General features: G+C 41.7%; 1 protein-coding gene and 1 non-coding gene across 2 annotated transcripts; both read left to right on the forward strand.

Annotated features, from left to right (window-relative positions):
* The first annotated feature begins 316 nt into the window (after positions 1-316).
* Positions 317-388, forward strand: trnap-agg. Its single transcript has one exon. It is a non-coding gene; the product is annotated as a tRNA-Pro (tRNA).
* A 3,721-nt stretch (positions 389-4,109) lies between these two features.
* b3gnt9 (UDP-GlcNAc:betaGal beta-1,3-N-acetylglucosaminyltransferase 9) lies at positions 4,110-8,805 on the forward strand. The gene is made up of 6 exons (XM_037683128.1): positions 4,110-4,277; positions 4,347-4,466; positions 4,982-5,347; positions 6,764-7,005; positions 7,081-7,336; positions 8,449-8,805. The coding sequence occupies exons 1-6, from the start codon at positions 4,110-4,112 to the stop codon at positions 8,803-8,805; spliced, it is 1,509 nt and encodes a 502-aa protein (XP_037539056.1).
* Positions 8,806-12,587: the final 3,782 nt, after the last annotated feature.

A 12,587-nucleotide genomic window follows, 5' to 3' on the forward strand; every position in this document is an offset into this window, starting at 1 on the left:
TAACAAAAAAACGAAGTCCAGATGACATGATTCAACCTTTTTGTTGTCCAGTTGATTTGTTTGTTACTTTTTTTGTAAAAGAAAGAAAAGAGGAATTGTTTAAAAACGTATATATATTTTTAAATAAATTTAGAGTACACTATTTATTTATTTTTGAATTAAATGGCTCAACATACATTTAAAGATCCAACGTGGTTCTCCTGTGACCAGCAGGTGGTGCTGTTGGACCTGTTGACCTATCTGAAAACAACCTGCCACATCAGCAGCTCATACAGATGTTTCGAGCAAAACACACATGTGGAGCATTAATCTGTGTGGCTCGTTGGTCTAGGGGTATGATTCTCGCTTAGGGTGCGAGAGGTCCCGGGTTCAAATCCCGGACGAGCCCTTTTCACTCCGTGGCTCTAACAGGATCCTTTCTGGCACATCTGCAATGACAAAAGTCTGGAAACATAAAACCCGTGAAATAATTTATTGTTTCAAAATCACTCTTTATCCACTGGACTGCAGTACATACACTTCTTATCTGTTTTAAGTTTACATTGTTTATTTTTCATTTAGGGCAAATTTCATCGATACAGATGAGGATTAGGTGCAAAAAATAAATGAATTAATTTTTTACTCAGATTTATGAAATAAGGATTCTGACCCCCCCCCCCCCTCCCCCATTTAATTAAGATTAAAGTAATAATTTAAGTAAATAAAAAAGCACTATGGTACTCATCCTCTTCCATCTAATACTTAAGTTGAAATAAACACGACTTTCTACGAGGCAGTAGTTGTAAATGGGCTCATCCCAGATTTGAACCCAAAGCGTAACTCTGTGACTGATCAGAACCACTTGAACTGACCAGGAAATTCTAATTACATCCTGAAAACAATAAATAAATAATATTCTCAAAGGTAAAAAAAAAAATCAAAATGGTGATGATGCACCGACGCACATCCTCCACATCTGCACTGTGACTTCCACTGGATCTGGACCAGCTCAGATTCTGTTGGACTCTGGGTTCTGAATCAGCCCTGAATCTTTCCTCCTCCTCCTGCTCCTCCTCTTCCTCCGTCTCTTCGTTTGGCACATCTGGATTTATTCAGTTAACTTCAAATGGCGATGCCTTCATGTTCAGCTCCGTATTCTGAGTGCCAGCTCACATGCTCCATGTTTTATCATTTATTATCTACAACTAATTTACTTTCATAAGAAATCATTTTGTTGCAGTTTTAATTAGTTGATCTAATGATTTAAATCAAGAGAACCAAAAAAACTTATTGTTCTTTGTTGAGGGTCAGTCTGGGTAAATGTTTTTCTTTCGCCTGCTCCCTTCAGGAGAAGATTTGACTGGTTTTAATGCAGATTCTCTTCCTGACTGAAATGGGCTCAAACCAGCGGCCTCAGGATTACAAGACTGACCACTGAGCTACAGCAGCCCGGTCCATTTAGCTCCATGATTAAAGAACAAAGATCTAAATGCACTTTTGTGTTCACATGTAATATGTCTAAATCTCTTTTATCAGTGTATTTATAATGTAGAACAAATTTATTGATTAAAGAGAAAATATAAAAAAGACAGATTATTAACATTTGATTCTTATTTATTTATTGTTTATTGAGGTTTCTTTATATTTCTTGATAAAACATTTATTCCAATTCATCAAAACACACACAAAAAAAAAGGAACCCAAAAGGTGAGTCTGCGTAGATTATATTTTATTCTAAATAAATAAATAAAAATATCATAAATAAAACATAATATATAAATATAATATATATAACAAATAAAAATTATTTTCCTGAAGGGGAATATTAATCTGAATATTCCAGATGTTGTTCTGGACCAGTGTCCTCCATCCTGGTTCTGGACAGGCTCCTCCAGGAACCCGGGACTTCTCACACCTGAAGCCAGAATCATTAATCTTGTCCCACGAGCCACAAGGAGTGAAGCTCAACATCTGCAGGAGAGAAAACATCTGGATGACGGTTCCTCTGTGTCTACAGCGCCCTCTAGTGGGTCCAGAATCAAAGGTTCTGGTTCTGTTTTCAGTTCTCATGTTCGCCTGGTGACCTTCTACTGAAAAAGTAATTTAAAAACAATAAACAAGAGTTATTCATTGATTCAATGTTTGTTTTGTTCTGAGATAAAAAGAAAAACATTAGTTCGTTTGGTGTTAAAATAATAAACACAATCACTCATGTTGCCGACGGGCCCTGAAGGCAGCATGCGTGCAGACGCGCAGCTTCGGTTCTTTTGGGTCAGACAGAAAAAAAAGTTCTGATTTTTCATTTTCTCCCTGCAGAAGCAGCGGCTCCTCGGATCTTTGGAAACTCATTCTGGTCCAGGTTCTGGTCCAGGTTCTGGGTTTTCAGGTGAAATGTGAAGCAGAATAACTCCAGATGTTTCCAGTCCGAACCTCCTGCTGGTAAGTCCGACTCATCTGGGTCAATGCAGAACTTTTTCCACTGTTCGGGAAGAAAAAAGCTAAAACCTCTAAAAACCTTGTTTCATGTGTTAATTTCAGACAGTTTGGATTAATTTAAAATAAAAACCGTTAAACCGTAAAATAAAAACATCTGGAGTGAGCTTATGCTTTAAACCCAGAGAGGTTTAAGAGCTCTGCTTTATAATAATAATAATTATTATTATTCTCATTTCTCTGTCACAGAGCTGCTGTTCTTCTCACTCTAAAAGTGTTTTACTTGATGACACAAGAAAAAAAAGTGACACAAATATGAATATAATCTTTTAAAACTTATTTTTAAATCAGAGAAACTGAATTTTCTGTCAAAATAAACTGAAATGTAGAATAAAAAAAGTTTTTTGAAGAAGCTGAAACTGAGAAGTTAAAGCTAAAAGCTGCACAATGAAGAGCTAAAAGTAGCAAAAGGCTAGCTTAAAGCCAAAAGCAATAACAGGCTAGTTAGGAGCTAAAAGTAGCAAAGCACAAGCCAAATCATCAAAGTAGCAAAAGGTTAGCTCAATAGCTAAAAACTGCAAAACACTAGGGGAAAAAACATGGAAAAACTACAAGCAGTAAAAGGTTAAAGTAGTAATAAATTTGTCAAATTTTGCAAGTAAGGATAGCTAAAAGCGGCAAAATACGTACTAGCTAAAAGCAGCATAAGGCTAGCAAAAATGGTAAAAAGCTAACTAAAAACTAAATTAGGACTAATATTTAAAATAGAAAAAGGCTAATGTTTAAAATTAACAAAAGACTAGCCAAAGGCAAAAATAGCACAAAGCAAGCTAGGAGCTAAAATACAGGTAAACAAAACACTACAAAATAGTAGTAAAAGCCTAGCTAAAAGCTTAAAATAGCAAAAGAGCTAAAATAAACTAAATGCTACCAAAAAGTAGCAAGAGACTCGCTTACGTAGCAAAATACAAGACAAATGTTCAAAGGTTAATCAAAATGTTTCATGCAGCGAAACATTAGGGAAAAACAAAAAAGCAGCCAAATGCTGGCTAAAGCAGCAAAAGGCTAACTAATCGCTAAAATCAGTAAAAGACTAGCTTAAAACTAAAAGTGACAAAAAACAAACCAAATATCCAAAGTAGCACAAAGTTGGTTAAAATCAAATGTAAAAGAAGCCAAAGGCTTTAAAGCTAAACAAAACACAACACTATCAAATGAACTAAAAGCAGTAAAAGACGAGCTAAATTATACATTTTTCAAAAGACTAGCTAAAGCTCAATATTAGTAAAGGTAAAAGCAGCAAAATGCAAGCTAAAATATTATTAGCTGACAGCTGAAGTAGCAAAAGGAGACAGAATCTGAAACAGGTTTTAAAGAGAACAAAGTTTTTGAAGGAATTGAAGATTTTAGTTAATTTCAATGGAGACAATGTTTGTAAATAAAGTTCAATATTTTGAAAAGTATAAAAGTTATAAAAACCAAATGTCACAGCAGCCGTCTCCTGAACGAGCTGAATGAATGGTTGAAAAGGCATAAAGTACTTAAAGTAGTTTAAAATGAGCCAAAAGAACAGGAACAGAACCTGAGTGTTCAGACTGTCAGCAGTGAGAATAACGTCAGGATTGTGAACCAGCAGCCGAAGACTAAATGCGAACCAGCAGCCGAAGACTAAATGTGAACCAGCAGCCGAAGACTAAATGTTCTCTGAACCAAAATGTCTTCAAGCTTCAGGTATGAGTTTCTGCCAACGCCTGGAGAGGCTGAGGAAAGCCGTGATGGTGAGGAGGATCCTCCACAGGAGGGGGGAAGTGATTTGCACGTTAGTTCTTCTGCTGCTGCTCTGTCTCCTGCTCTACACCCAGCAGGTAGGGAGGCGACAGAACCAGAACCAAACCCGTCCTTCGGGTCTCGTCTGATCCCAGCCGGGTCTCCAGGCTCTTCTTTCCTCAGGGTGGAGCAAACCGCAGCTGAAGCTGGAGATCCACAGCTCCACCAGCTCCAGCCGGATCCTGCTGGGGGCCAGGGGGGCCAAAGGGGGCCAGGAGCCCTCACAGGTATAAACTCGATGATTCAGCATTCACACTGTTGTTTTCCAGGTTTTTTGTTTGTTTGTTTGTTTTAATTTAAATATTCTGCAGACTTTGTGCTATTTTAGCTGTTAATGTATTAAAACATTCGGCTTGTTCAGTAGAAAGCTGCTGCCACTTTTGATTTATGTAACTTATAATTTTCTAAACATTTTACTTTATTTACAACTTTTTGAAGAAACAGAACCGCATGAAACAGAATCCCTCACGTTGGTTCAAAATCCTTGTTCGCTTTGAAATCTGCTGCATCTCTTTTTATCTCCTGCTGCTGCTTTTAACTTTAGCTACTGTTCTGCTACGTTTAGCTTTTACCTTGTCTTTTGCTGTTTTGGCTGTTTGCTAGCACTTTTAGAAACACATTTTCTCCGGATGCAACCGGTTCAATCTGGATTAAAATGTTCTGTTGTTTCCAGAATCACTTAGAAAACTTTCTAAAACATTTAAGTTTCCAAAGCTTTGCTTGTTTGGGTTTCCTCGCTCAGGTCACGTCGGAGCCTCAGCTGCCTCTCTGCAAATTGCAAACCATCCCTGGAATTTCACAACCCGAATCCAGACCTCAGACCCGGTCCCCTCAGACCCGGTCTAGGTCGGGGAAGAAGAAGAAGGCAGCGGGGACCAAGACAGCTGGAAACGTCCCATCGGCACCAACAGTGCCACCTTTTGACTTTGAAGGTTATCTGAGGGAAAAGGACAACAGGAACTTCAAGCTCCTCATCGACCAGCCGAAGAAATGTGACATCAGAGGAGAAGAGGAGGAGGACGGAGGAGGAAGAGGAGGGAGCAGCACTGAGGCTCCTTATCTCCTCATCGCTGTGAAATCCACAGCTGCAGATTTTGACAAAAGGCAGGTAAGAATAGCTGCTGAAGGGTCTCCATCATCCAGGTCATGGAGACGTTTCTCTCCTCGTCTGGGAGGCTTCATCTGCTCTAAAATGTCCGGAGCGTTTGGAGCTCGCAGGGAACTGAGGCCTGAGAGGCCTGGCCCTGTTCTTAGATCAGCTGCAGGTACGACTGGAACTACTCACCCTCACAGCGGAGGCTCGTTAGGATCTTTGTCTCAGTGCATGAAGGTGAGTCAGCTCCACTCCAACACCTTCATGCATGAGAAGAGCCTGACGAGCCTCCACCGTGAGGGCGAGTTGTTCCGGTCCAACCTGCAGCTGGAACTTTGCTAAATTGATAAAAATCTCCCGGATGGGAAGAGAAACGTCTTCAGCTTCAGAATAAAAGTCCAGCTGTTTTTGTTTATAAACATTTTTTTTGTGGGCCAGGTAAGAATTGATCAAATGTATTGATTACCTGATCCTCATCAGGACGTTCTGCCGCTCTGGAGCATCCAGGTGTGTGTTAATGCAACGCCAAGATGGAAAGACATCAGCAATGACCTCAGAGAAGCAGCTGCTGCTTGTAAATGTGTGAAGGGTCAAAGGTCATTTAGAGTCCATTGTTCTACAGAGAGAAAGTTGATTCACACGTGGAAACATTTCAGAGAGCTGATTCACCCTGAAGGTCAGACCGTGCAGTGACTCTACAGGTCAGCAGGTCAAAGGTCACGACCTCTTCTATCTGAAAACAACATGGCAGTTCGACTTAGGTTTGTAAAGTTTCATCTGAAGGAACCACAAGACTTCTGGACCAGAACCAGACCACCCCACAATGCACTGCAGCAATCAGCTCCTCCCAGCTGTCAGCACGGTGGTGGAGGCTGATGGTCTGGGCTCCTGTCAGTCCCTGAGTGGACCAGGAACTCCTCTGGAGACCAAAGGGTTCTGTAGTCCAACAACTGAAGCTTGGACCAAACTGGGTCCAACAGAACCATGATTCCAAACACAGCAGCTGATCTACAACAGAACGAGTCAGAAAGAACAGAACCAAGGTCCAGTCAGAGTCCAGAACCTCAATCTGACTAAAACTCTGTGGTGGACCTTCAGAGAGCTGAGCAGAACCATCAATGATGGAAAGAAGAGTCGGTCAGAACTCCTCCAGAAATGAGAGAGAGGCAGAAGAAGTCCTACAGAGAACCACTGAAGGTTCTGGAGGAGGTTCTGTTAGATCAGGAGCTGGAACCAGTTTTTCAGTCTCCTCATTGGAAGAACGACTCGTTGAAACCTGTTGTTAGATCTGATTCATTTTAGAACCTGGTGAAGTCCAGACCCATTTTATTTGGTTCTGATCTGTAGAACCCTGACCTGATAGAAAGGTCTGGACCTCGGACCTCAGGTGTGTGTGAACAAAACAACTTCTTCTGGGGTTTCTTGCTGCAGGTGGTGCGTCAGACGTGGGGTAAGGAGGGGCCTTTCCAGCCCGGTGTTTCCATCCGGACCTTGTTCCTGCTGGGGATCCCCAGGAACCGCAGCGCTCTGCCTCTTTGGGATCAGCTCCTGGCCTACGAGAGCCGGACATTCAGGGACATCCTGGTCTGGGACTTTGAAGACACCTTCTTCAACCTGACTCTGAAGGAGACACATTTTCTGGACTGGGTCAACAGCAGCTGTCCCCATGTGAAGTCAGTGCTGGTATCAGGACACTCTGATTCTGGACCTGGTGGTGTTTCAGTGAACTGTGTTCTGATCTCCTGCAGGTTCATCTTCAAAGGAGATGCTGATGTTTACGTGAACGTAGAAAACATCCTGGAGATGCTGCTGGACCGAGACCCGGAGGAGGATCTGTTTGTTGGGGACATTATCGTCCACGCTAAACCGATCCGCCGCCGCAGCTCCAAGTATTTTGTCCCTGAGTTCCTGTACGGAGGGGGTCTGTACCCGAACTATGCTGGAGGAGGGGGGTTTGTGATGTCAGGGCGTACGGCCCGGAGGCTCAGCTCTGCCTGTCGACAGGTAACTCATGCTTAAATGAAATGGTTTCTAAACTTCAGTTCTTCTCTCTCTCTCTCCTTCAGGCTGTAGCTCCTGCTCCTTTCAGGGTCAGCTGCATGGATTCTCCTCCATCTGTTTCATTTATCGTCTGTTGTGAGATGGAGTGTCTTCATATCCGGTTAGATCATATCCATCCACCTCTTCTTCTGCCATCCCCTGCTTTGTTCACTGAAAACTTGTGCATTTAAAAGCCTTTTTACCTTGTTGTCATCTTCCATTCGCTGCACATGCACATACCATCTCATTCTTGATTCTGTATCTTATCCGTGATGTATGTCACGCCAAGCGTTTTTCTGATATCGTCATTTCACTGTCTATCCTTGAGGGATACTCCAAGAATCCCACGTAGCATCTGTATTTCTGTTCTTTCCAGGAGTTACTCTTCCTTTCTCTTTAAAGGCCATACCTCAGCTCCACAAAGCAAGACTGAGCACGTCATCACCTTGTACTTTCCTTTTAATATGAATTGGCCTGTTGTCCCAAAGCACTCGTGTCAACTCCTTCCATTTTTGCCACACTGCACCAATTCTTCACATCTTCCTTTGGCATTTATCACTGACTTGTTTCAGTACATTTCCTCTATTATCAGTAATTGTTAAGGTCTCGTTAGCTTTTGAGGAGACCATGATCTCTGTTTTTGCTGCGTTTATTCTCAGACCTTTATTCTCAAGTGTATGCTACGACCGTCTGAAACTATCTTGGAGATTAACTTCAGAATCTCCACCCACAACTAGGTCATCCGCATACAACATATCCCACTGAACTTCTCTCCTACTAAGCTCAGTAACTGCATCCATCCCAACAATAAACAACAGTGGGCTGAGACATGAACCCTGATGAACGCCAACTTTAGTCCCAAATGTTGTTGTGTTGCCTTTGCCAGTTCTGACTTGTTTGAACACCTTCGTACATGGAACTAACAATCTGAACTAGCTTCTCCGTAACGTCTTTCTGTCTGAGCACTGTGTCCTGCATCTGTTATCGTTTCCCTCCAAGATGTTTTTCTGAACCTGCCGGAGAGTGAAAACTGCATCAGGAGTTCTTCACTGACTGGGTTCTAAATATTCCTCCAGGTGGAGTTGTTCCCGATCGACGACGTCTTCCTGGGAATGTGCCTTCAGCTGATCGGCGTCAAAGCCTCCCGCCATCAGGGCTTTCGTACTTTTGGGATTCTCCGACCGTCCGCAGCCCCCCACCTTCAGACATTTGACCCCTGTTTCTACAAGGAGCTCATGGTCGTCCACAGCCTCAGCGTTCCGCAGATCTGGCTCATGTGGAACCTCCTTCATGACCAAAAACTGAGCTGCCACAACCGGACCAGCCTGAGGTCCAGACCCTTCAAATGGAGGGGGAAGGGCAGGATGGGGGATGTGACGGAGTATGGTGAGAATAAGGTCTTTATCACTCCTAGGGACCAGTTGGAGGATTAGCTGGTGCATTGTTGGATCTGGAACCAGTTTGAGAGTTGATCCGAGCAAGATGGCTGATGGTCCGCAGGCAAATGAATCAGCAAAGATGAAATCTGCTCCGGATTACTGGAAAGGAAGCCACACGAGAACATTTTTCTGTTGATTTCCTCAGACCGTGAACAAATTTTTTTATTTGACTTTAAGGTTTTGAGAACACGTTTCTCTGGACCTTTAAATCTGCAGAATGATTTGTGTGTTGGATGTTTCTCTCCAGACTTCATAAAGCCCTTCCTTCCTGCTGACTGCTTAGTGACACCCCACTCCTGAAGAGTCGGGAGGTTGTAGAAAATGTGAAAAAAACAAAATGCAACAAGCTGCAAAACTCAAAAATCCATAATTTTAAACCTGTAAAAGGACAATGGAAGATGGGTTTTTGAGGTTTTATAATAAATGTTTTAGGGAAATATAAGGTAATATTGTATTTTTTCAACATTATTTTCTTCCTTATCGGGTCACTGGTGCCCATGTCCAGCCATCACTGTGCAAGAGGCAGAGTACACCCTGGACGGGTCCATCACAGGGACACGTGGAGACAACCATTCACTCTCACTTGCACCTAGGGACAATCTAGTCACCAATCAGCCTAACATGCATGTTTTTGGTCTGTGGAAGGAACAGGTTGCCACAGAGTCCTCCTCCATCTCACTCTGCATCCACTGTCCTCACTTCAACTACCTCCATATCCTCTCGAACTGCATCCAGATATCTCCTCTTGTCTTTTTCCTGCCATCCTTCCAACATCCTTCTACCAATACACCCACTGTCCCTCCTCTGGACATGTCCAAACCATCTTAGTCTGGCCTCTCTAACTTTATCTCTCAGTTGTTCAACCTGTGCTGTACCTCTGATGATCTCATTCCTAATCTTATCCATCCTTGTCACTCCTAAGGAGGAGAACCTCAACACCTCCAGTTTTGTCTCCTTTGTGACCTCTGCTCCTTGTAGCCTCACCGTTCCACCGGCCTCCCTCTCATTCACACACATGTGCTGTCTTACTACAGCTGACTTTTATTCCTCTTCTTTCAAGTGCATACCTGCACCTCTCCAAGTTCTCTTCCACCTGTGAAATCACATTTCTTACATGTACATATAGAGTTTTGTGTTTGTGCGTCAAGCTAAATAAATGAGAGAGATCTCTTCTTTTCACATCCACATTTTTTATTTTTCATATTCTGGTTGGAACAGAGAGAAAATAAAACTCTGCAAACAAACGTTCAGCGTTAGATTTCAGAAAATGTTGAGAAGTCAACAAGCACTGCCAAAAGTAAAACTTAAGAAATCGACGCCGCAGCAAAGCTTTCAGTCAGTCTGGATGCATCTCTTTGCTTTACTTGGTTTTATTGCCTTTTTTAGTGGACATGCTGAATAAATCTACACAAGTTACTCTGAATAAAAAAACACATTCCAGCAAACTTTGTTTTAACGAACTCCCCCATAAAGAGGCTGGGATTTATTGATAAATAATCTGCAACCACAAAAATATTCTGAGGGAGATGAAACAAACGAAACGTTCTGTTAGAAAGTACAATCTGGGATTTCACTGAAACATCAGATTTAAAGTTGTATTTTTTTTAAACACTAAAAATGTTAGAAAAACCAGAACGTGATGCGTCCACCTGAGTCTGGGTGAGATTAAAACACCCATCAGCCTCTTTCTGTCTCAAAGCAACAAGACAAATAGAAGAAATAAAAATCAATCTCAGTAAGGCCGGGCTCCTTCATGCATCAATTTCCTCAAAATATGATTTTTAAATTCATACTGCAAATAGAAACAGAATATTTGTGTAATTTAATTCGTTTGTGCAGAGGAAGAACAGTTCGACTCGGAGACACGCAGCTCGATTTTTATCCATCTGGTTTCTGGTTTTCCATTTCCAGATTTATGAACTGATTTTCAGACTTTTATATTTAGGTAAAAACATTTAATAGATATGTACAGTAGACTGCAACCAAGAAAGAAAATTAAATTCTTGTGACTTTATGATCTTAATTGCACAGTTCAAGTGTTCTTCAGAGGTTTATTGTTGAGATTGTGTTCAGATTAGGAGGAAAGAAAAAAATGCAGCGTTTGCTTTTTTCTTGTAGCTCTCTTTATGCACAGAATATGGCAATATATGGCAAATCATTTGTATTTATACAGCATACTATTAGGTTTTTGGAGTTTCACAACAATGTAAATTAAAACGATGAGCACAGAAAAGTGAAAAAGACTCAAGTCGTTACCCGATTCTTCAATTTTCATTCAAAAACGCCAAATTTGGAATGAGAGAAAAATAGAACTGGTTTAAAACTTTTGCACAGTACTTAGTCTTTTTGTAATATCTAAAGTCTGAAAAAAAACCCACTCTTTAAACGTTTAGTTCTGATGAAAGCTGATTTTTTTTTTTTTTAGATAAAAATAAAATAAAACAGTTTAAGCAGAATCCAGAGTAGGAACCCTTTATCAACGTTTGATTTTCTGGGGGAACATTTTTGTTTCTTTTGCAGCTCTGAAACGAAACGTCTGAACCAGGTCCAAAGGTTCTGGATGAAACCCGGAACTGAGTCCAAACAGGACCTCAGACAAAGTCCTCCCATTGGGAAACTCAGATTGCCAATCTCTGTAGATTAAAAGACAAAGGACGACGACCTTTGACCTGCGCTGATGGTTGATGCAGGACGCACTGGACCACGGCTGCAATGCATTGTGGGACTTTATGTACAGAGAACATTAACGACGGCTTGAGGGGAGATGAGGCACAGATTTATTTTTGTCTCTCACATCGAAGCAAGGCCCGGTTCAGATGTTTCAGAATCCACGACGGTCCGATCCACATCAGAGAAACCAGAACCAGAGTCCTTCCAGAACCACAGGAACCCGACAGCTCAGAGACAAAACCCAAATTTAATCAAATAAGAAAAAGGTCTGTGCCGTAACGAGTAAATGAGCCAAACCGAAGCTTGGACTGAGGCGCTGGAGACCCAAAACGCAGATCTCCATGGACCAGAACCAGAACCTCAACACCGGCTGGTAAGAACCCTTTTAAACACTTTCAGCTGAAACTCTGTCCCGGTCCGAGTTCTTCTAGAACCAAAGAGGGAAGGCCGCCGGTCTGAGTCCAGAAAATAAATTTACATTTTTCTGTTTTCATAAAAATGTTCCAACCAAGGAGCTCCACAGGGAACGTGTTGAAACGACCCGCTTAGATTCTGTCTCGTTCTTTAAGAAATGTCCTCTCTGAGGAGGGGAAGGAATGACTCGCGCTTTTCTACAATTAAATGTTTTTAAAATACAACGGGAGTTTCCACGACATGCGGCTACAGAAACCAGGAAGCTTTACAGGAACGCACTAAAGTTGAAAAAACTGAAAACATTTGTGCAGAAAAACAAACGAGCGTCGTCAGAAAACGTCTTTGGCTGCAACATTTGGCAAATAAATTGAGACGGTTTGGAGACGGATGGACGGAAAATCACCAGACGCACGCACACACACACGTGCGCAGACACACACACAAGTCACGTATAAAGGTGTGCGCTAGTGCAAAAGTACAATTGAGGATAATAAAACAGTGATAAGGATGGTTACCATGGTGACACCCATAACGACATGCAGGATTTCATCCCAGATGAAATCAAATGAAACAGGAAGCAGGTGTCAGTTTGTTTGTTTGTTTTGCTGAAACAACAACAACAACAAACGAGTGAAGACGTGAAATGCGTTGAGTCGACTCACTTTGATGAAATGTAAATAAAAACTGTGAGA

This window comes from Nematolebias whitei, chromosome 10 (assembly GCF_014905685.2).
Source record: "Nematolebias whitei isolate Nwh7 chromosome 10, NemWhi1, whole genome shotgun sequence".
Classification (NCBI taxonomy): Eukaryota; Metazoa; Chordata; class Actinopteri; order Cyprinodontiformes; family Rivulidae; genus Nematolebias; species Nematolebias whitei.